This window comes from Capricornis sumatraensis, chromosome 1 (assembly GCF_032405125.1).
Source record: "Capricornis sumatraensis isolate serow.1 chromosome 1, serow.2, whole genome shotgun sequence".
In the NCBI taxonomy this organism is placed as follows: domain Eukaryota; kingdom Metazoa; phylum Chordata; class Mammalia; order Artiodactyla; family Bovidae; genus Capricornis; species Capricornis sumatraensis.
The window spans coordinates 25,760,200-25,784,365 of NC_091069.1; the positions used below are offsets into that span (position 1 = coordinate 25,760,200).

A 24,166-nucleotide genomic window follows, 5' to 3' on the forward strand; every position below is an offset into this window, starting at 1 on the left:
TTTAACTTGGGTCAATCATTAATTAATGTCTCAAAAGAACTTATTATGAAGTTGCTGAAAGCAATTGATTGCATAAAACTGATTAAATGACAAAAGAGCAAGATTCAGAAACACAGAAAAACTGCTGGGACTTAAAGTACTAGATAAACAGCTGAAACATAAGGTGCTAAAAGAATGTTAACATTTAACCAATGTAATGAAGAGTCATCTATAATTATAAATGCATATTATGTTAAATACCAGCTGAGGCTTCTGTTTATTTTCCCATTAAAAGAAATATACTTTTTAAATTACTGCCCAGTGGGAATTAGTGACACGTTATTACGGAAGCAACTAGTCATACAGTAGGTTAGATACCACCCTGCCCTCCAGTCTATGATTAAGACATGGACATACCCATTATTATAAAACAAAAAAAGCAAAGGCTAATAAATACCCTGAAGGTAAAAAACACACAAAAATGTTACTATTTTTATATAGATACACATATATAGATACATCAGTATATAATTTTACAATACCATTTACCTGGTATAAGAATTTGACTGATTTCAAAAAATAATTGCATTAAGTGCTTACAAACCTCTTCTCCTTGATTTATCTGCTCTTTTGTTCTTTCTTTTGTTTCCATAATGTATGAATAGTCTTCCTTCATTTGTTCAAGTTGGGTTGCTTTCATAAAGAACTAAATAAACAATAAGAAAAATATAATTAGGAGTTTGTAAACTTCCATGTGACTATGAAAAAAAAAAAGAATCTGGTCTCTGAAAACTAAACACAAACACAAAAGAATACATTTTACTTCAAACTCCAAATTTACTTAAAAGTGCTACATTCAAACATACATGTTACATGTTTACTTGCAAAGTTCTTAAAGCCTTGTGAAAGAAAACTCATTTGGTGTGAAGGTAATACCATTCTGAATTCTCATTTTCACTGTTCTTCCATTCTTTAAGCAAATGTGAAAACAAAGAAAACACTTGTATCCTTGTTCTCAATGCACATAATTTTTTAGCATAGCAAACACCAAAACCATTCAAAATTTACACTGCAAGCTGTAGTAGTAGTCATATATTTTGTTGGCTTTTTAAAGAGTACTAAATAATCTAATATTTAAAAGTTATTATGTGTGTACAGTCACTCATTCCCTTCTATTTCTACAAGTGTAAGTTTTAGAATTCACTCTTTCAGAATTAAAAGCCAAAAGTTACAGCAAGGATTTATCAGTAAAATTATACATCCACCTTAATTTTCTAAATTAGTCATACAATATTACTTTAAATAGTGGCTTAAAAAAATACTTGGTATTTACTATATGACCAAGATTAATGTTTAGTATATATACTTAATTTATAAATGTGTTCTTTTTTGGGTAGGTTTATGTTTATTTCGGTGCTTCTTACTTTGTACTTGTCTCCCTCATTTTTAGACTGCAAGAACTGCTTGCTCATCTCTTGTGTTAAAACAGAAACCGGATTATCTACCTGAAAAAAACAAACAAAGAAAAGATTATCTTTAAATATTTCATTTTAATGCCTTAAAGAGAATTGAACTAAGATACCCATTACAAGTGATCTATGCTGCCATCAGGAAGGCTAGGTACTAGCCAGAGGTTAGAGCATTAAATACACAAAAAGAAAATCTTAGAAACTTTAAATGAAAAGAAAATATTTCAAAATTTCATGGTAGTGAAACAAATACTACACCTATGGCTGATTCATGTTCATGTAGGGCAGAACCCAACACAACACTGTAAAACAATTATCCTCCAATTAAAAATAAATACTACAGCCAAAATTAAATATTCTCCCATTACATAAAGATATAAGAACTTTCTAAAGAAGTGTTTTTATTAGAAAGTTTTCATTCCTTCTACCTGTTTTATAGATATCACTCCTATGCTACTGGTTAACCATCAGATTACAAAGTTGGAAGTTCTCTAGCGTGTAAGCAGCAGACTTGGGCTCTTATTTGGCTCTGTCTGAACATTCTATGTAGTCTCAGACAAGTTAACTACTTCCTCCAACTAAATATAAAAAGTCCGACTCCATTACTTCTCATCAGAATTAAAATGACAAGTATTGTTTATTTTTTGTACAGCATTTCTTCAGATTTCTTATTTCCTGTTATTTCTTCATGAGGAATTAAGAATTTTTTTTCCTACTTGTTTCAAAAAATTCACAGTCATTTCCCATTTATATCTTTGGTATTAATTTGTGGAACTAAGTCGTGTCTGACTTTTATGTGAACCCCATGGACTGTAGCCACCAGGCTCCTCTGTCCATGGGCTTTCCCTGGCAAGAATACTGGAGTGTGTTGCCAACAAAGCCAGAAATAATGTCAAAAAATAATCTTGTTTGTAAAGCACAGAATATGAAGGGTCAGCAGAAATGAAAAAATGTGTAACTCCTTTATTTTACCATGTGTAAAATACTGATTGTACTTTATTTAGCATACTCCTGGTGAAAATCTTTCTTTCAAGCAAAATTTTGGGTCTTCCCTTTCAAGATAATAAAAAAGATTTATGCAGTTATAAAGAAATCCCTACATATTACATTTTTTTCATTATACAGGTAGCTCAAGCTCTGATTGTCTTTTTTTTTTTTTCAAACAAGGCCTGTGTGGTATCTTAATTTCACACAGCATCTAATTTCTCAAAACTAAGCTTTAATGACAGCCATTTTATCACCAACTTTGGATTAACAGCTTTGCTAAAGTTCATGTTCTTTTTCCCACATCCTCTGAAATGGGGTTCCTAGTTTTTATACTAGAGATTATTTAAAAATCTGGCACCCTTATATGTCAAGACCCTGGAGTAAGCAAAAGGCAAGCATAAACAGGTAAACTTCAGAGAAGAAGTAAGAGGTATGATGGACAAATACAACTAGGTACTTAAAGACATTAAACACCCTCCTTTCTCCTGACAATCCTAGGCCACACCATCCAATGGAAATACAATGCAAATGACACATACAATCAAGCTTTCTAGTAGCTACATTAAAAATATAGAAACAGGTGAAACTGATGTTTGTAATATATTTTAAATCTAGTGTATCGAAAATACTATCATTTTAACATGCAATCTTGCCTGGAAAATGCCATGGGCAGAGAAGAGCCTGGCAGGCTACAGTCTATGGGGCCACAAAGAGTCGGACACGACTGAGCGAAACTGAGCGCAACATGTAGTCAGTGTGAAAACTGGGTTACTCCTTTGCATGAAGTCTTCAGCATCCAGTGCGTATCATTTCACGCTACAGTACCCCTCTATCCGGACTACCCACATTCTGAGTGCACAATACCCATCCTCATGTGATTAGTGATTACTGGATATTCAGTGTAGCTCTAGACCTTTCGCAGTTTTGATCCATGAACTTGAATCTTTAGTTAACTGAATTGTGTAAGAAGAGAACTAAAGCAGTTATGATATCTTCAAATATTTCAGAAGAAAAGAAACATGTTTTTATATTCCCCAAGGAAGTGGGCACTTCAGAGAAAGAGACTTGATTCAGCTTTTCCCATAAACAACTTTTTAATAAATACAGTCAACTACACGGGTCAGCAGCTTCAGGCAGAGATCATTTTCCCACCAGTGCCCCCGCAGGCACCTGCTGAAGGAACACCTGGTGGAGACTGCACATGTGAGCGTGCAGTGTGTTACAATACTGGATGCCCTTCAAGTTTCTCCCAACACCTGCGATTCCATCGACTCAAGCTTTCGGTTTTGCTGATTTCGGTTAACAAGTTGGCCTGTGTTCTACGCTCTATCTGCTTTCCCTCAGATTTCACTAATTATTTTTCTGAACCTGTGCTGCCCAACATGCAAGCTGCTAGCTACATTCAGATTAGGTAAAACACAGTAAAACATTTGATTTCTCAGTCACACATTTCAGACGCTTACGCAGCTAGTGGCCACCCTACTGGACATCAATCATACCTAATACCTATCATTCTATCATTACAGGAAGTTTTTCTGGACAACTTGTTCTAAACCAAACTGGGAAAGAGACCCAGACACATAATTGCTCTTTCCCCTTAGTGTCTAATCTTGGTGTTCTTAATCCTGGAGTAAAGCGAGGTGATACAGCGGATAGAGCATTAGCACTGAACAGAAGTATCTGGGGCCCATTACACGCTCTGCCAGTAACCGCGCCAAGACAACTGTCAGTGCAGTTACTCTTGCTGGCTCCCAGTTTCTCATCTACAGAATAAAGGGTCCGGATTAGATACTCCCCCCAGGACAACTCCAGGGCTAACGTTACCAGACTATCTGAGCCCCGTTTCCAAGTCCTCAAAGTATCTCAGCAGAATGGACTCAAATCTTATCCACCTGTAGGTACGATGAAATAAATCCAACATATACAAAGAAATGTTTTCTTTATCTTTCTAGAATAAATTTCCTTTCTACAAAAGAAACTTAGCAACCAAGTTTAGGAAACTATGATGCTATTCTGACTTGGACAGCAGAAAGCCAAGAAACTTTATTACATACATTTTATTAACATAAATTTTAGCATATATTACTATAGACAAGATATTCTTGTATGTTCTATCAAATTAAAGATGTTATGTCTTGAAGGTTCCTGATCCATTAGAAGCTTACTAACAATAGTTAAATATATTCTTCCTGTGGTCAATTTACTCATATGAGGCCATTTAAATTCTTTCTATACCACAAATGAAATCAAACAAAGAAGTAGCCAGCTGTATTTATTAATCTGAAACACAGATTTAGCAATTACCTGAATGTTAAAATGATCAAGAATTCCAATCAGTTCTTCTTTCTTAGTAGAAACCACAGCACCTAGTTATGAGAAACACAAAATGATCAGACTGTTTCTAGGGCAGTAATACATTTTTTAAAACGAGCAATTATTTATAAATATAAATATGAACTATTTTCCTGATGTCATTAAGAAAGGCACGTTGAATGCACACACATCTGAACGAACTGGGACAACACACGTCACGACACAAGCACAGAGGAGGCAGAAGCACAAAGATGTAGTGACAAGCGTTTCTCTACTTTCCAGAGCTCAACCTTTGCTCTTTTCTTCTCATCTATCTCTTTATACCCCCTCCTCTTCCTATATGCCCTTTTCCACCTTTCACTAACCTTCTCTTTCCACATGTGATAGTAACTATAGGGGTGAAAGAAGATCAAAATGGCATATCACAGAATGTTTCAAACTGACCCAAATTCTGCTACTCACACTTTGGGTGTAGAATCCCTTGTGGTACTACAACAATGTGTAATATATGTATGTATACATACATGTGCATATGCATATATATGCAACCAACCAATCCTCTTACAAGAAGGAAGTTTCAAGAGATGAGAAGTATCCTTCCAGTGATACCAGCACAATCAATGACCTCTTTTTAATTGGATGTTTACTACTAGTTTACCAAAATAAAAGAGAAATTCATAACAAACCTGTTGCACTCTTCAGTTTGTAAGATCGACTTCCATCCATGCTGATGTGCTGTTGCACAATAATAGTGTCGCCATACACATTTCCTCTGTAGGCATCATCCCCTCTGTTCCTTAATGTTATTGAGATATCTGCTGAGCTAAAGCAATAAGGTTAAACTAAGTCACACGAATGTACAGGGCAACTGTAACACCAACTTATAGCAATTTTCAAAACCTCTCAGTGATTTGGCTAATTCGTTGGAAAAGTAGCTTTACACCAGCAGTTGATGGCTGAGAGGCTACTACAGAATAATACTAAAGATACCATACAACAAAGATGAGAAGAGAAACTTTATAATAAAATAACTGAGACCATGCTATCCATAACAGAAATATATTTTCACAAAATCCATTTAAGTTTTGGTTGTTTCATGTCATGTAGGTAAGTTATACATTTTCCTATCTGCAATGTATAATCAATATTATACAGCCTGGATAATAATATTGCATATCAATATCGTGCTAAATCACATAACAAAGCATCATCCTGACAACAATAGGTGTCTAAGAATGATGAAGTGAGAATTAAGGTGAAATAATATATTTTCTAAGAAGATGAGAATTAAGGGAAACAATTTTGATTCTTCTATTACTTATGCAACAACAACAAAAATGGCTGAAGTATTTGACATCAAGAAATGTAAACTAAATCTCAAAATTTCCTAAGGTTTTATTAGTATTGCAAAACAATTATTTTCAAAGTTTGAAAGAAATTTGAGGCATTTATAGCCATGTATATTTTAACATATTATGGGGGAGGAATCAATCTCTGTTTTTCTACTCTAAATTCTGTTAAAATAAGCCTTGGGAGAAAAAATTTTTTAAAGTTAATGAAGGGCATTAATAAATAAATATAATTTCCTCAAACATAAAAGCAGACAATATTTTCTATGGTTAAAAATGAGTATCTCCCAAAAATGCTCAAGTCCTTTAATGTAAATCTGCTTTTGGTAATTAAAGGCTATATTAAACAGAACAAACTTGTTTTATTGAATTTGTAGTCATAATCCAAAACTGCTTCCATCTACAGGAAACACAGGTAAAAATACTCAAGATGAATTTCACTGTGAACTTAGTAAACATCCTGAAGGGGCTCAGTTCTTGTTCCCCCCGAACATGTCTGCTCTCATAGAGAGAGGGCTCAGCAGCCCCCAACCCTCCCCACAGGGACTGAGATAAATATAGAAGACACCGTTAATGTGTGTGTGTGTGTGTGTGTGTGTGTGTGTGTGTGTGTGTGTTAAATCGCTCAGTTGTATCCAACTCTTTGTAACCCCATGGCCTGTAGCCTGCCAGGCTCCTCTGTTCATGGGATTTCCCAGGTAAGAATACTGCAGTGGGTTGCCATTTCCTCTTTCAGGGTATATTCCCAACCTAGAAATCGAACTAGCATCTCTTACATTGACAGGCAGATTCTTTACCACTGCCCCACTTGGGAAGCATATAGAAAGTGGATAGTAACTGAGCCAGATACTCTTCTTTAAAATTCAAATTAAGAAAAATTAGTAAAGTTCAAGTACAGTCTGAAGTCTAGTTAATAATAATATACCAATGTTAACCACACAGTACTTCGATAAAAGTACCTCAGGTATTTAAGATATCAACATTAAAGGAAACTGGGTAAAGACTATACAAAAACTGTACTAGCTCTGCAACACTTGTGTAAATCTAAAATTACTTTACAATCACAAGTTTTAAAAACAAACTCAAATTCAGACTCAGTCAAGTGTTAAGGAGGTAATTCCTTGGAGCTACGAAGTTCTGAGGGCTCTGGGACTAGAGAGATCAATTTGGGGTGTTATGTTCTGACAAGTACAAAGTCTGCAGAGACTACAGAGAGAAGCAGAACACAGAACAGTTAGGTTCTTGGGAAACCACCTGGACAAAGAACGACACTGAATCACGGATACTGGCCATGAATCAGAGACATAGAGAACTCAAGAGCGCTTCCTTTCATGGGCAGCCCCACACACATGCCTGAACAAGGAGATACAGAATAGCAAAGGCTCGAAGACTAAAAGAGCACATAGGCTCCAGGGTCGGTAACAACAGTCACACCCCTGCATGCCTGTGAGGAGAGGGAAGGTGGGAGAGCACAGCACAGAAGAGAAGGCCCCTCAGCCTGGATGCGAGGGGAGTTTGGGGGAGAATGGATACATGTATAAGTATGGTGACAGGTGAATGTCTGGGTTGTAGAGACTTGGATTAAAATGCAAAACCTGTTTGAAGTCTGGACCCCTTCCTCCCCCGACAAAGGATTACACTCTCACAGAAAGGGTAAGTTAGAACTTTTGCCACTTAGCAGTAAGAAAAGATAACAAGGTTTAGAGAACGAATTGATGGTTACTAGGGGGAAGGGTGGGGGAAAGGATAGTCAGGGACATGTACACACTGCTATATTTAAAATGGATAATCAAGAAGGACATGCTGTATAGCATGGGGTACTCTGTTCAATGTGATGTGGCAGCCTGAATGGCAGAGGAGTTTGGGGGAGAATAGATGCATTATATGTATGGCTGAGTCACTTTGCTGTGCACCTGAAATTACCACAACATTGTTAATTAGCTATACTTCAATATAAAATAAAATGTTTTTTAAGAACAGTGCAGCCATTGAGGAGAGGGAGGGAGGTAGTGGAAGGGAAGAGCTGTAAGCATAAGCCTGACGAAGGAAGGAAGACACAGGTCCAGAAACAAAGACACAAAGAGCCAGAGACGCAGAGCAGGAAGACCCAGAGAGTGACGATCTTTGGTTCTGAGTCTCTCAGTTCCAGTCACTCCTGATCCAATTATGCTTCTTCCTTGCAGCTTCCAAGATATACATCCTACATCTTTATGAACTATCTCAAGATACCTTGAGTGGCTTGGGGTGTGTACATTTTTAATCAGGAATAGCAATATCTAACTAAGACAGACATGCTCCTGAAAAGTTCTAATTAATGAGCTTTTAAAGCTCTCTGCGGTGATTCTAATGAACAGTCAAGGTTGAAAACTATCAGCTAAAGTCTATGATAGGGGAAGGGTATCTGGCCTACAACATAAAGCCAAAATTATTTGTAACTCATGAAAACATTTTTAAAAATAAAGTGATACCTCCCTTGATTTGCAAACACCAACTTTATTTTCCTTCTGAGCCACTCCTTGCATTTGAAAGCTATTTTTACTATTGTGAGAGCTTTGCAGACACTGATATCCCACTACCATATGAATTCATAAGAAAGGCAAGTTATTTAAAAACATTTAAGGCTTACAAAAAATACCCTTCATAACGACTGCTCAGAAAACCTATATAAGGAAACAGGATACCTGTGCTGGGACTGACTGCTGTCTCCCCACTTACTAACGTGGCTGGTGTGGAATTTGGGTCAAGAGCCATAGAGCCCAGTGTCTGTCACTAGAGAGACCCTTCAGTGAGAAGAGGAACGACCATGGAGAGCTCCTCCAGAATGACAGCGTGCACACACACACACACACACACACACACACACACAAGCATACGCAGTGCTGCCCTAAGGCTGCGGTTTCATTTTTTTGGGGGGGGGATCCAAAAGCTATTTTTTATTTATCATCATGAAGATTTTTACATATTTAAAACTCAAACTATACACTTTTGACAAGTGAAATTTATGAAAATGCTACAATAAAGCTGCTTTTAACAAAAATTATTTTCTCATATGTCACTCTCACAAAGAAGTCACTGAAGTTCCTATCAAAATTAGAATTTCTAGGGGTTTCGGTTCAAGATGGCTACAGGATCCTGAACTGACCTCCACAACACACTGAATCTATAGCTGTGTATCGAACAACTTTCTCGGGATAAAAATAATTAAAAACTAGCTGAGCAAGTCTTACACATGGGATGAAGGAGAGAAGGCCCACGTCAAAGTGGGTAGAAGAGAATAGGACACAATGTGGCCATAAAATATGAGCACAAGGGAAATGCAGCTTTATTAGACATTTACCTCTTGATGCTGCAGCAATGAGGGACTGTGAAAGTAATTAATAAAGAAAAGTCACAGAAAATCCCCAATGATAAGAAAAGACCCAAGTGGCTTAAAACAGAAAAAGAAAGGAACAACAGTGAAAGAGGAAAAATGTAACAGGCTACCATTTTCAAACCCAGAACAACCGATGGCACACGTCTCTGGAACTCGCAAAGTGTGGTTTACAATCATCAGGGAGGTGGGCCATGAAGGGAGATGATGCAGAAAGAGCACAGGACATCTAATGCTACTTAAGTGGAAAAGGGAAGTGCATGTTGGAGGTCCCCGAAGGAAAATGCAACTGAAGTGCAGAGAGTGTAGGGTGGTGGTTGTTTAGTCACTAAGTCGTGTCCAAGTCTTTTGCAACCTATGGATTATAGGCTACCAGGTTCCTCTGTCTGTGGGATTTCCCAGGGAAGAATACAGGAGTGGGTTGCCATTTCCTTCTCCAGGGGGCTGTGGCTTCTTTCTCGGCTTCAGGAGATCCTTATCTGTACAGAGGTGACTGTAGCATTGTGTATTGATGGAAACGAGGCACAAGGAATAAGGAAAATGCCATGTAGAATAAGGACACACCTGTTCCTTCTCTGGGTGCCTAGCTAATCTGCAGTACCTTCTGTAAACATGACTAAGTCAATCAGGCATGTGTAGTATCCCTCTATAACCCACTCCCCCAATGCTACAGCTGATGTCAAAAACTGGCCTGGTGCCTAGATCCCAGGACTAGGATCAGGGAGGCTGAGGGAGGTAACAGTGAACTGAACCTGCTGAAGAATGTGAAGGGCTATGGGCCTGAGACTTTGGTCTCAGAGAGGAGGAGACATATCCTTACAACTGCAAAGCCTCGCTGGATGATCAGAGGGTGGAGCCCCAGGTAAGGAGCCTCTAGGCACAGTCAGTCCTCTGGCTTCTCCTAACCATCTTATAGGGTTGGAACCCTCTACAAAGGCACCCTGGAGCTCAAGTGTCACAAGTAGGCTGTTTCAGATGGGGGGAGGGGGAGTCTTGAGGACCACCTTAAACCTGTGCCTGACTGACAGGCGCCCTCAGGAAAGATGAAACAGCCACACAGATTTTAGACACAAAACAAAAACATAATACTCAGTGAGCTAATTCTGTTAAAAAAAAAAAAAAAAGTGATGACAGAATCAGAGATTATAAAATTAGAGAAATTTTATAGCCACCAAGCGTTTTAAATGAGGAAGACAAGGACAAGAGGAGTAGGAATGGGTTTGGAAAAGCTGTTTTTAGCTACTTTTTCAGACAAGGTCAGTACAAAGCAGACTGAGCTCAGGTCAAAGCTTTTAGCTGTTATTACCTCTGTTTAAAATATTTTAATGTTCCTATCTACAGGCAGCTGTGTCCTTCAATGGTGGTGATTTGTGCAAACTAGCCTTTATCCATCTTTCTTTTTTTAATGGCATTCCAAGGACAAATCTCAGAAAGAAGCTGCTGCTTGGGTCCAGGTACTTCCCATATGGAAAAAAAAATTTTAATCTTTAACTGAGACATAAAACACTTAATGGTACAGAATAAAAAATTTCTTCCTGAGGTTTCTATTTGAAAGATCAATGGGTTATCTAGCTAGGTAGACTAGGTAAATACTTGGATAACTTGAACTGAAACAGAGTTGAGACCATCAACTTTGAAGTGTTCAAGTAGCTAACTTTTGACTTCAGACATAATTTTCTTTAGAGACTGTGGGAGAGAAGACCTTGTCAGACTCGAGCCCAAATAAGGTCGGGAGAGACAGAAAACATGCTGGAGAACTGTTTTCAAGTAGTTCCTTTCCAAGGCCATACAGCACGGGAAATAATTTTCTGTTTATCTTTTCCTCCCTCCTCCTAAGTCCACTTGGAACCTTGGCTTAGGGGTAAGATTCCTAACATTTCTGAGAAATACATAAGAAACCTGCAATTCTGATTCACATCACATCCCCATTCTGTTTTTTAGAAATCAAATGGAAAATGGGGGAAGTTAAATGGATATAACACTGAGCAGAAGGAAAGTCAGCTACAAGGGGGACAAAATGACAATCGGTGTTAATTATCAAAGTTCCAGAAGTCCTTGGGCACCAAGTATGTGAGGGAGAAACAAGCAGTGGGAGCCGCCTCACTGTGGGAGCTGGGATGACAGTCTGGACATCCAGTTCAGAGGAGAAATGAGGATACCTTCAGGGTTTTCTGAGGCTGAACTAAAAAGAATAAGGAGATCAGCCTGACAAGAGCTCCTAATGGACAAAAGGCCACCAGTCTATGATGATGCAAACCAGGCAATTAACATACAGTTAGGTGACGGTGAACGTAAGACAAACATTCAGCAAAAGAAACACAAACAGAAAGCCACACATGGTTGTTATATAAACATTCACAAAGGTCACAATGAACCACAAAGAGGCGTGATTGTAGTCCTCACACCAAATTCACTGGTGAATCACCTGAGTAAAGCATACAAAATGAGAGACCGAATGGAATGCTTCTTTTTTGAATTAAGAGAGTTGGAGACAGAATTCTGTTTAGGGACACCTTGACTGGTTACTAATTCTGCTCTAGCTCACGTGGTATCAACATGTACTTGCTGAAGCTGGACTCGGGACAAGAGCCAGAGAAGTCCTGGCGGTCCAGTGGATAAGGCTCTGCACTTCCTGCAGAAGGCAGCAGCTCGATCCCTGGTTGGGGTAAGATCTCGCATGCTATGAGGCCGAAAAAATTTAAAGTCCCATGTCCATAAATATTCCTTTAAATGGAAGTACACAAATCTATCACTGCTCATTCTTCCATAAAGGTAAAAGAAACGTGTCGGGGGGAGGTGCATGGCATTAAGTGACACAAGCGTTTTGTCAGGAGAGATAAAGAGGCAACAGTGGGGAACAGAAAGGAATGAAAAGATATGACACCTGACACCTCTGCTCCACTTCTGGGAAGCCAATTCATTTATGACAATGTCTACATGAATTGGGAATCTAAAGCTGCTTCTTATTCAAGAACTGAAAGATACATGTAGAAAGCCAACACTTACTTCTGTCCATCCTTCACAAAACCTTTTAAAGAAGATCCTCGATTAGTAGTGACAGCTTTTCCACCAAGACCAACTATGAGAGCTGTGAGCACCGCACTCTTGCCACCTAAAGAACAGGTGTTGAGGAAATCACATGCATTAGAGAGGGAGAAGTATGATTCCTATAATTTGATGTAAAAATATTTCTCAGAGAAGATGTGAAATAGTCTATCCCTGAAAGGAAGTGTTACACTTTAATTATAGTTTTCTTCCAGTGCCAAAAGCAAACAAAAAGTTGTATATATCATGAAATATTTAGCTGCTGCTATTAGAAGAAAAAAAAAATCAGAAGTACATTTCAGGAATCAAATTTTTCCCAGAAATGGAAAAAAAACAGTTGATAACTTTCCAACCTAAAATTCACAGTATCATCCTGACCTGTCAGATATTAAATGAACTTATCTTTCTGATTAACCCAAATATATCTAACTCATCTAATGTTTCTTACATCCTAAATTAATTAAAATTAGATTTTTCTTTTCCCATAAATTCTCAGAAGCCCGAAACTATTTTTGACCCTGATTGCAAGCTCCACAGGGACAGGACCTTACCTTAACTCAGTGGCTATCTCCAATATCAGCCCATAATAGGCACTCACATATTTGCTGAATAAATGAATTTAAATGCAAAAAACTACCAGTCATATAGACAGATGTTTTTATATTTTGCAATATTTTGATGATTATTATTCCTAATTTGTGTATTATTCATTTGCTCACTCTTTAAAGAATATTCTTTTTTACTCCTAACAGACAAAAAATATCACAAGCTAAAATAGCAAAATCTGTAACAGTTACCCAGAAATATGACAACCATTTTCTCAACTACACAATCAACCAAAAAGATCAATTCTTATCAACTCATCATCTTTCACAACATACTCTAAATTAAACCAAGTATACAACAGTTAACCCAATTTAGTTCCTGGGATGCCTTTCGAGTTCCTATCCTAACTCTCTCCTTTTCCTTCATTTCCAAATTCACAGCTTCCACCACCTGCATTAGATTAATACCTTCACTATTTCCAATGTTAAGCTCTAACTGCAGAGCCGACCAGTCTGTCTTTACTACTTGTCCTGTTTGGCCTCCCCATAGCCCTGGCCCTTTGTCTATTCTCTCCTTCTGAAAAAACTTTTCTTTTGAACAGAGGAGGGAAAACAAAGAACAACCAAACAGACCACGGAGCTAGGTTCATGTTCTAGGACGACCACCATCCCTGGACCCTGGCAAGTTCCTCTCCCTCTCTACTGGCTCAGTCAAGCAGCCAACATGGTTCACCACATACCCAGCAGGTTCACTACGAAGGCTGCCTAACTCGTCTTTCCAACTCCTATGTCTTCCTCTATGTTTCAGCTACTTCTTCCCCAGAAGATCTAAAAGAGCTTTCATTTTTATTCAAGTACCACCAGAAATACCATCTCTTTTTAAAGCTTTCATTGGCCACAAGAGTGAGAATTCACATTTCTTTCTTGTTTGGATTCCCATGGCACTTCATTCATGCTGTTAAAACATTTAATAGATACAAGACACAGGACTGCCTCAGCAGCAACGAGGATAGCTTGCCCACTCTTCTATGGTATGAATTCCAAGATACATAAGATTCAAATCACTACGCATTCTAGAAGAGTGGGATTGGGAAGGAGTTGGAAGGGAGGTTTGGGAGGGAGAGGAGGGGACATGGGTGTACCTATGGCTGATTCTTGTTGATGTTTGATTGAAAACCACAAAATCCTTTAAAGCAATTATCCTTCAATTAAAAAAATAAAGTGGCAAACAACATGAAGGAAAGGTTTATTTCTCTTGCATAACGAACCCAGAGTTAACTCATTATTTTCTTAAAGTGTAGACTGGCAGCAGTCTATGGGGTCGCACAGAGTCAGACACGACTAAAGCGACTTAGCAGCAGCAGCAGCAGCAGCAGCAGCAGATTGGCAGCAAATACTGAAAAATTCATGACCACAAACCAGAGATCTAAAACTTAGCTGTATCAGCACTAACAGGCACCTATTTTAAAAAGTTAAAGCTTTCTGACTTCAATGTACTGCTCAAAGTCAAATAAGAAGGCAGGCAAAAGCACTTACTTCCATTATTGCCAACAACAAAGTTGACATTAGAACCAAACTTAAAGGGTCCAAGCATCGAATGACACATGAAGTTTTTGAGCTGAATACTCTCAATTATTCCAACTTCTGCTGCTGTCTATGAATTTTAAAAAATGAGAGAAAACAATCAATCTAATTCAATCACTATAATCATCCAACTGTTTGTTAGCAGGAGAAAGATCAGCAGTGCTACCAATGAAAAAAGTTACAGAAAGTATAATTTTAAATGTTAATTTCAATCAATGAGTAAATGGATACTCAGCCACTAAATTGTATCCAACTCTTCGACACCCCATGAACTGTAGCCTGCCAGGGTCCTCTGTCCATGCAATAATACGGGAGTAGGTTGCCATTTCCTTCTCCACCGAATCTTCCTGACCAAGGGATTGAACCTGCATCTCCTGCACTGGCAGGTGGGTTCTTTACCACTGAGCCACTAGACAGGCCTTCAATCAATGAACAAATGACATTAATTCATATGATTAACTGCTATTTTTAAAGTCCTTATAGGTTCTAACAAGTATTTCACAGGGTTCTTTTTTAGTATGGACAATACCAACATCTTGAGTCAGATCACTTTTTGTTGGAGAGAGGCTATCTTCATTCGGCATTGTGGGATATTTAATAGCATCTTCTAGCCACTATCCACCAGATGCCAGCAGCACTCTCTCCTCCAACCCCAACCAAACATTATATTCAGACATTGCTAAATGTATCCACTGCAGAGAGAGCATAGAATTATAATTTCCATATTGAGAATATGTCATAATTAAATTAGAGATGGTTCATGTACGTTTTAACCAAGAGTTCGACACACAGTGGTCACACTTTGTAGTTAAAATATGAAAATAAATCAACTGTATTTTACCAAACCTTCTAAATGTTTTTGAAGAACGTTTAATGTCTTCAACTTTTAAGTTATTTATTATAAAAATCTCTGGCTCTCTATCACTAAACAGCAGCTTATTAAAAAGCAGGGAACATTTACATCCTTATGTGAGTGGCTTCCCAGGTGGCTCAATGGTAAAGAACCTGTCTCCCAAGGCAGGAGACACGAATTCGATCCCTGGGTTGGGAAGATCTCCTGGAGAAGGAAATGGGAACCCGCTCCAGTGTTCTTGCCTGAGAAATCCCATGGAGAGAGGAGCCTGGCAGGCTACCGGCCATTAGGTCACAAAAGAGTCGGACATAACGTAGCAACAAAAACAAGCAGAATTCTATAGAAATCATGGCTGAAGACTTTTTAAAAGTCTTCAGTTTATTTTGATCTAATTGAAGACTTAGAAGTAGTTATAAAAAATAATACAGAGAAATCATGTGACTCCTTTACCCAGGTTCTGCCAAAGGTAAAATCTTGAAAACTATGGTACAATACCACACCAGGGTGCTCATTTTGATAGTGACGCACAAAATATTCCCATCACAAGTAACTGTCACATTGTCCTTCTAAAGCCCCATCATTCCTCCCCACCCACTCCTCCTTTACCCTGGCCCACTGGTCTGCTCTCCATTTCTCAGACACTGTTATTTCAAGAATGTTATATACATGGAATCAGACAGAATGTAACCTTTCGAGAAGCCTTTTTCCTTCACTCAGCTTAACTGTCTTTTGTTGTCTATGTGCACAGTTCCCTGCTTTCTACTGCTAAATAGTATCTCAGGGTAGAGACGTCCTATAGCAGGTTTAACTACTCACTCACTGTATGACATCTGGATTGTCAGTTTTTGAGTATTACAAATAAAGCTGCTATGAACACTCATGTACAAATTTTTGTGGGAAGATAAATCTTTTCTCTGTGATGCTGTGCTATGCTTAGTCACTCCGTTGTGTCTGACTCTTTGCGAAGCCATGCACTGTAGCCTGCCAGGCTGCTCTGTCCCTGGGAATTCTCCAGGCAAGAATATTGGCGTGGGTTGCCATGCTCTCCTCCAGGGGATCTTCACAACTCAGGGATCGAACCCAGGTCTCTCACATTGCAGACAGATTCTTTACTGTCTGAGTCACTGGGGAAGCCCAAGAATACTGGAGTGGGTAACCCATCCCTTCTTCAGGGGATCTTCCTGACCCAGGAATAGAACCAGGGTCTCCTGCACTGCAGGCAGATTCCTAACCAGTTGAGCTACCAGGGAAGACCCTTTCTCTGTGATAGATACTGGGTTATATGCTATAGATGGTTGCATGCTAAATTTCTTACAGAAACTGCCAAACTGTTTTCCAGAGTGACTGTACCATTTTACATTCCCACCAATATATGAATGATCCACTTTCTTTGCATCCTTGCCAGCATATGGTATTGTCATTTAAGAGAAAAAAATAAAAGCAGCGATTCTGATGGGTGTGCAGTGGTATTTCACCATGGTCTTAATTTGCATTTCCCTCGTGACAGGACTTCCCTGGTGGCTCAGGGGTTAAAGCGTCTGCCTGCAATGCGGGAGACCTGGGTTCAATCCCTGGGTCGGGAAGATCCCCTGGAGAAGGAAATGGAGACCCACTCCAGTATTCTTGCCTGGACAATCCCATGGACAGAGGAGCCTGGTGGGCTACAGTCCACGGGGTCACAGAGTCGGACATGACTGAGCGACTTCACTTTCACGACAGGTTATTCTGAACATCGTGTCAGTGAGATATCTCTTTATGTCTTCTGTGCATTTTTAAATTGTATTCTTCGCTTTTAATTGTTGAATTTTGAGAATTCTTTATACAAACAAGATATTTGTACTTTGTTGGATATGTGACTAGCAAATATTCTGCTAGCTTGACTTTCCATCCTCATAAAAAGGTCTTTGCCGAAGAAAAGTTTTTAATTTTGATGAGGTCTAATTTATCAGTTTTTCACTTTATGGTTTGTATGTTTGGTGTCAAGTCTAAGAATTCTCTGCTGAATGCTAATTTGAACATGAAACCCAAACATTTGGTACAATTCTTTAGTCAAACCAACTGAAACTGAAGAGACCTTTTTTAGGAGTTTTTGAAGGATGAATTAAATTTCCTTGATAGTTATAGGAACTGATCCACTCTAAACTGCTAATCTATGTGTGCAGAGTTGTTAACAATATTCCCTTATCATCCTTTCTTTTAAAATGTATTTTCGAGCACGCTGGGTCTTCATTGCTGTAGCAGGCTTTTATTTAGCTGCAGTGAGCAGAGGCTACTCTCTAGTTCCGGTGTGAGGGCTTCTCTCTGAGACGGCTTCTCGTGGAGCACGGGCTCTACAGAGAGCGCAGGTTTCAGTACCTGGGGCGCACAAGCTGAGCCGCCCCGCCACCTGTGGATCCAACTCACGTCCTCAGCATCGGCAGGCAGATTCCTAACCACTGGACCACCAGGGAAGTCTCCTTATTGTCCTTTTGCTGTTTGCAGAGTCTATGGTCAAATCCACTGTTTCATTCCTGATACTGGTAGTTTGTGTTTTCTCTCATTTTTCCCTTTCGTCAATCTTAGTAGAGGTTTGTAAGTTTTACTGACCTTTCCAAAGAATTAGCTCTTTGTTTTATTGTTTTCTCTACTAATTTTTTCTAAAAATTAACATGAACTTCAAAATTAGGTGATTTTTACCTCACTTTTAAAAATTCATGTTATTTTTCTTTGCAGCTAGTGACCCAGCTTTGGATACTGAATTAAGAATAAGATATATAAAACAGACAGGAGAAACAGGACAATCAAAAGTTATTAATTTTATAATTTTGCACTCACCAAAGTAGAGGTACCATTAGTGAAAGAAACTGTACATTCATCTTCGTCACATTCATCTTTATCAAAATCGTCCAATTCTTCCTGTCTTGGTCTTTTGGCATTTTCAGGAGAGAAAAAATTTTCTTCCTTTCTTTTAGCCATCAGGTCTAAACAATATTACAGTGACAATGAAGAAAATCATGTAAAGCACCCATACAACTGTTCCATATATATATTAAAAAAAACTTAACAAAATCAGACAAAGCTTACATTTTAGAACTATATCCATTCATTTTCACTTTAAGAAAAAGTAAAATTATCATCTCTGTGGAGGGAGGGGGCCATGAGCCAAACAATGTGAGTGGTCACGAGAAGGTGGAAAGGTAAGGACACAGATACTCAAGAACCTCTGGAAAGGAACATATCCCTCCTGCTCTCTTGATTTTAGCCCAGGCAGACATGTCAGACTTCTCACTATAGAAGTAGACAATAAATTCTTGTTTTAAAAAATCTGCATATGCAACACTAGCTGATTTTACGTCAGAGGGATTCATGATGGAGGTTTTTATTGATACGGACCTATCTAAGAATTTTCCCCTGGAGAAGGAAAAGGCAACCCACTCCAATATTCTTGCCTGGAGAATCCCATGGATGGAGGAGCCTGGTAGGCCGCAGTCCATGGGGTCACAAAGAGTCGGACACGACTGAGCGACTTCACTTTCTTTCTTTCTTTTCTATCTAAGGATTTTAACTCCTAATTTCACAAAAGGTAAATGGTTTTATTTGTGAAACTGTGGATCTACTGATGAGATGGAATAATGCCTTCTGAACTTACTCCAGAGCAATCATCAATTTTTATACATTATAAAGTAATACTGAATCATATAAAACTAGTACTAATTATTTCCCCCAAAGAAGCGTATTTGTAATGGACTGTATAGTCCATGTAGTCTCAAAGAGTCTGACAAGACCAGTGACTTTCACTTTCACTTTTGCCTAGCACTAGAAGAGAAGGGAAAGGCAAAGGAGAAAAGGAAAGATATACCCATTTGAACGCAGAGTTCCAAAGAACAGCATGGAGAGATAAGAAAGCCTTCCTCAGTGATCAATGTAAAGAAATAGAGGAAAAAAACAGAATGGGAAAGACTAGAGATCTCTTCAAGAAAATTAGAGAGACCAAGGGAACATTTCATGCAAAGATGGGTTTGATAAAAGGACAGAAATGGTATGGACTAACAGAAGCAGAGGATATTAAGAGGTGGCAAGAATACACAGAAGAACTGTACGAAAAAGATCTTCGTGACCCAGATAATCACAATGGTGTGATCACTCACCTAGAGCTAGACATCCTGGAATGCGTCAAGTGGGCCTTAGGAAACATCACTATGGACAAAGCTAGTGGAGGTGATGGAATTCCAGTTGAGCTATTTTAAATCCTAAAAGATGATGCTGTGAAAGTGCTTCACTCAATATGCTAGCAACTTTGGAAATCTCAGCAGTGGCCACAGGACTGGGAAAGGTCAGCTTTTATTCCAATCCCAAAGAATGCTCAAACTACCACACAGTTGTAACTCATCTCACACACTAGTAATGCTCAAAATTCTCCAAGCCAGGATTTGGCAATATGTGAACCATAAACTTCCAGATGTTCAAGTTGATTTTAGAAAAGGCAGAGGAACCAAAGATCAAATTGCCAACATCCACTGGATCATCGAAAAAGTAAGAGTTCCAGAAAAACGTCTACTTCTGCTTTATTGACTATGCCAAAGCCTTTGACTGTGTAGATCTAAACAAACTGTGGAAAATTTTTTAAGTGATGGGAATACCAGACCATCTGATCTGTCTCCTGAGAAATCTGTATGCAAGTCAGGAAGCAATGGTTAGAACTGGACATGGAACAACAGACTGGTTCCAAATCAGGAAAGGAGTATGTCAAGGCTGTATTATATTGTCACCGTGCTTATTTAACTTATATGCAGAGTACATCATGAAAAACGCTGGGCTGGATGAAGCACAAGCGGGAATCAAGACTGCCAGGAGAAATAGCAATAACCTCAGATATGCAGGTGACATCACCCTTATGGAAGAAAGTGAAGAACTAAAGAGCCTCTTGATGAAAGTGAAAGAGGAGAGTGAAAAAGTTGGCAAGAAGAAACTTAAAACTCAACATTCAGAAAACTAAGATCATGGCATCTGGTCCCATCACTTCATAGCAAACAGATGGGCAAGCAATGAAAACAGTGAAAGACTTTATTTTGGGGTTGGGAGGGGCTCCAAAATCACTGCAGATGGTGACTGCAGCCATGAAACTAAAAGACACTTACTCTTTGGAAGGCAAGTTACGACCAACCTAGACAGCATATTTAAGAGCAGAGACATTTCTTTGCCAACAAAGGTCTGTCCAGTCAACGCTCTGGTTTTTCCAGTGGTCATGTATGGATGTGAGAGCTGCACTATAAAGAAAGCTGAGCACCGAAGAATTGATGCTTTTGAACTGTGGTGTTGAAGAAGACTCTTTAGAGTCCCGTGGAGTGCAAGAAGATCCAGTCCATCCTAACGGAAATCAGTCCTGAATATTCATTGGAAGGACTGATGCTGAAGCTGAAACTCCAATACTTTGGGTGCCTGATGCAAAGAACTGACTCATTGGAAAAGACCCTGATGCTGGGAAAGACTGAAGGCAGGAGAAGGGGACGACAGAGGATGAGATGGCTGGATGGCATCACCTACTCAATAGACACGAGTCTGAGTAAACTCCAGGAGTTGGTGATGGACAGGGAGGCCTGGTGTGCTGCAGTCCATGGGGTCGCAAAGAGTCAGACACCACTGAGCGACTGAACTGAGTAGTGTCACTTCACTGTTCTCTAAGAAATAACCCAGGCTAATTATCTAGTTTTTTTGTTTTTACCAATATTCCTTAAAATTTGTCTCTAGAAAATTAACATCATCAAGCTTTTTTAAACATAAATGCCGCACCTTAAGTCCAAGTTGATGGTCTTTTGTTGAAATGGTATGATTACTTAAACTGTTGCTTCCATTTTTTTCTTAAAAATTCTCTTAGAGCCCTAACGTGACAGGTACCTAATAACTGTTTGCTGAATAATGAGAAACATCCACAGCAGAGGTAACAAAAAATTTCTAAGATAAAAGAATATGAAAAATAGCTCTACTTTCAATCTGTTTGCTGCTGCTGCTCGTAAGTCGCTTCAGTCGTGTCCGACTCTGTGTGACCCCATAGACGGCCTCTTACCAGGCTCCTCTGTCCCTGGGATTCTCCAGGCAAGAACACTGGAGTGGGTTGCCATTTCCTTTTCCAATGCATGAAAGTGAAAAGTGAAAGTGAAGTCGCTGAGTCGTGGTCGACTCTTAGCGACCTCATGGACTGCAGCCCACCAGGCTCCTCCATCCATGGGATTTTCCAAGCAAGAGTACTGGAGTGGGGTTCAATCCGTTTAGGTGCCCCCAGAACTATATCACAGCAGGTTTGTGCCAGGTATCTGGGTAGCAGGGAATTAAATGAGATTTTCCCTCTCATTAATTCGGACTGAAAGATTCAACTCAGTCCTCAGTAGAAAAAAGGATAGTTCACCTTGATGATGTATGGATGGCAAGGAAGCCAGTCAGACATGTAGGTGTGCACTGGGAGGCCAGTGGAGTATGTTACAAAGACAGCAAGAAATAGATCAAAGTGGGAGAATAAGGACTTTAAAGTACAAATGAGAGAGAGGAGGAGGGCAGGGGAGAGATACATACAGTGCTTAATTTTTATCCACTGCCCTCCAAACTTATACTGACAGAGCAATTTTGCAGAAATATCAAATATCTATACATATCTTGTTGGAACTGTTTTGGGGAACTATCTTTGACAAGTTTTATTATGACAATGCATGCTTCATTAAGTGAACTGGGTAGTTGATCTTTTAATGCTCTGCTATCACCACTATGGCATGACACTGAAAGGTTTTTTTGAAAGTGAAAAAGAACTAACCTTAAAGCTATTAGATAATGGAGACTATTTTAATTTTATGAAATCATTTCAATTTCTTTTTTTGTATACTGGCTATTACAGGTTGACTATAGATTCCTAGAACAAGTCTGCTGTGATTTTATTTTCCAGAACACTGATAATTTAAAGCTTCAAATTTATTACACAAAATTACCTTGTTTTGGACAATCCTCAACTGTGGTCCTGATTCCTTTCACGTCAATTCTATTTAATTAATCTTTTTTCTCCCCAAAGTAGCTACTTATGTTTATCAAATCTAGTTTTTCTTTAACAAAAATATTTTAATACTTACTCATATATTTTTCGACAATCAAATATAAGAGTTATGCAGTGGAGCTGGAGTTCAGAATTCTTTGACCCAAAGTGCAAGTTGAAAAAGGCAATCAGAGACTTCCATTTCTATGAAGGTGGAACAGATATATTTTCCCTATTCCTCTTGCTTAGTAAAACATTCTTGAAAATTATATACTATAAAACAAGCATAACACAACTCTGAAAAAGGCAGCAGAGAAGCCAGCCATAGAATGAGTGGCAGACTTGATATTCAAAGTGTGGTCCAAGGACCAGCAAGCAGCATCTACATCTGCTAGGAACCTCACAATCCAAGGAAAGCTGTCACGGCGGTTGACTGAGTTTTTGTTTTCCCTCAACTACTGCGGACTTGCAGAAGCCAGCAACAGGGGAAAGACCAAGAGGTGCAGGGGGAAACAAAAGGCTTAATGAAAGCCTGTTCTCTCCAGACAAAAGGCCAGGAAAAGGAAGTCTAACAAGAAGACTTTCAGACAATAATCACTCTAGTCAAATACCATTAAAAGAACTGTTGTCCCTTCCTCACCACCCCCTGCATCAGCAAAGGTCAAGTGGGTAGTGTGGACCTCCTTTTGGTGATGCTAAAAGGAGGCATCGCAACATCCCATCTGGGCCAGAGTCAGACAAGGCTGTGCAGGCCAAGTAGGGAGGCATGATAGGGACATCTGATGAAGAACCTAGAGGTCTACCCATAAGAGGGTGTAACAGGATGCTATATTTACTCCCATTCCCCACTGGATGTGACAGAGAAGGCCTTCTACGAGTGCCTAGAGAAGTGAGGCGGGCACCCCAGCCCAACAGCCACCTCAAGCCATGGAAAGAGCTCTGGTCAAGTTCCAGATGTGAGTCTCTGTGTCCATGGCCTAAGAAAACCAGAGGGCAGCAGTTCTCAAAGGTTGCAGTGTCTTAAAAAGCACCAAGGACCTCAGAGGGCTTTTGTTTCTAACAATATTGACCGTATTATAAATTAAAACAGAAAAAAAATTAAAACAACCCACAAGTACACATTGTATCAGTCATCAGAGCAGACGTCATCACACGTCTATAACCTCTAGAAAACTCGACTGTGTAGTCACAAGTGAATGAAAGTAAAAAAGGGAAATAACATCTTATGATAATTATGAGAACAACTTTGATCTTGTAGCCCCTCTGAAACAGTCTCATGGAAGCCTGGACTACATTCGGCCAACTGCTACTGCAGGGAATACTGTAAGCATGCCCATGACATACTGCCATAAATGACAAGGCACAGCTACCAGTAATAAAGTTAGGGCCGCAGAGAAGCCAGCCACAGAACGAGTGGCAGACTTGATATTCAAAGTGTGGTCCAAGGACCAGCAAGCAGCATCTACATCTCCTAGGAACAGGCTAGATATCCAGAATCTCAGACTTCAATTTAAAACAAGTGAATCTGAATCTTCATTTTAACAAGGTCTCGGGTGACTCACAAGTACATTAAGTCTGAGAAGAATTGTTGTAAACAACATTAAAAATTTAGGACTTTATCCTGTCCTGAATGCAACAAGGAACCTAATGTATCATGATAAATCAAATACCATTTAAA

At 39.1% G+C, this 24,166-nt stretch overlaps 1 protein-coding gene across 1 annotated transcript in view; it reads right to left on the minus strand.

Moving 5' to 3' along the window:
- The window catches only part of SMC6 (structural maintenance of chromosomes 6), a 70,755-nt gene that overhangs the window by 40,589 nt on the left and 6,000 nt on the right, over nucleotides 1-24,166 (minus strand). Inside the window, exons 2-8 of the mRNA XM_068963663.1 lie at nucleotides 18,309-18,454; nucleotides 14,594-14,711; nucleotides 12,474-12,579; nucleotides 5,435-5,571; nucleotides 4,740-4,801; nucleotides 1,404-1,484; nucleotides 584-685 (exon numbers count right to left, since the gene is read on the minus strand). Of these exons, the coding sequence (XP_068819764.1) occupies nucleotides 584-685; nucleotides 1,404-1,484; nucleotides 4,740-4,801; nucleotides 5,435-5,571; nucleotides 12,474-12,579; nucleotides 14,594-14,711; nucleotides 18,309-18,449 (747 nt within the window). The 5' untranslated portion in view covers nucleotides 18,450-18,454. The remainder of the gene's footprint in view (nucleotides 1-583; nucleotides 686-1,403; nucleotides 1,485-4,739; nucleotides 4,802-5,434; nucleotides 5,572-12,473; nucleotides 12,580-14,593; nucleotides 14,712-18,308; nucleotides 18,455-24,166) is intronic.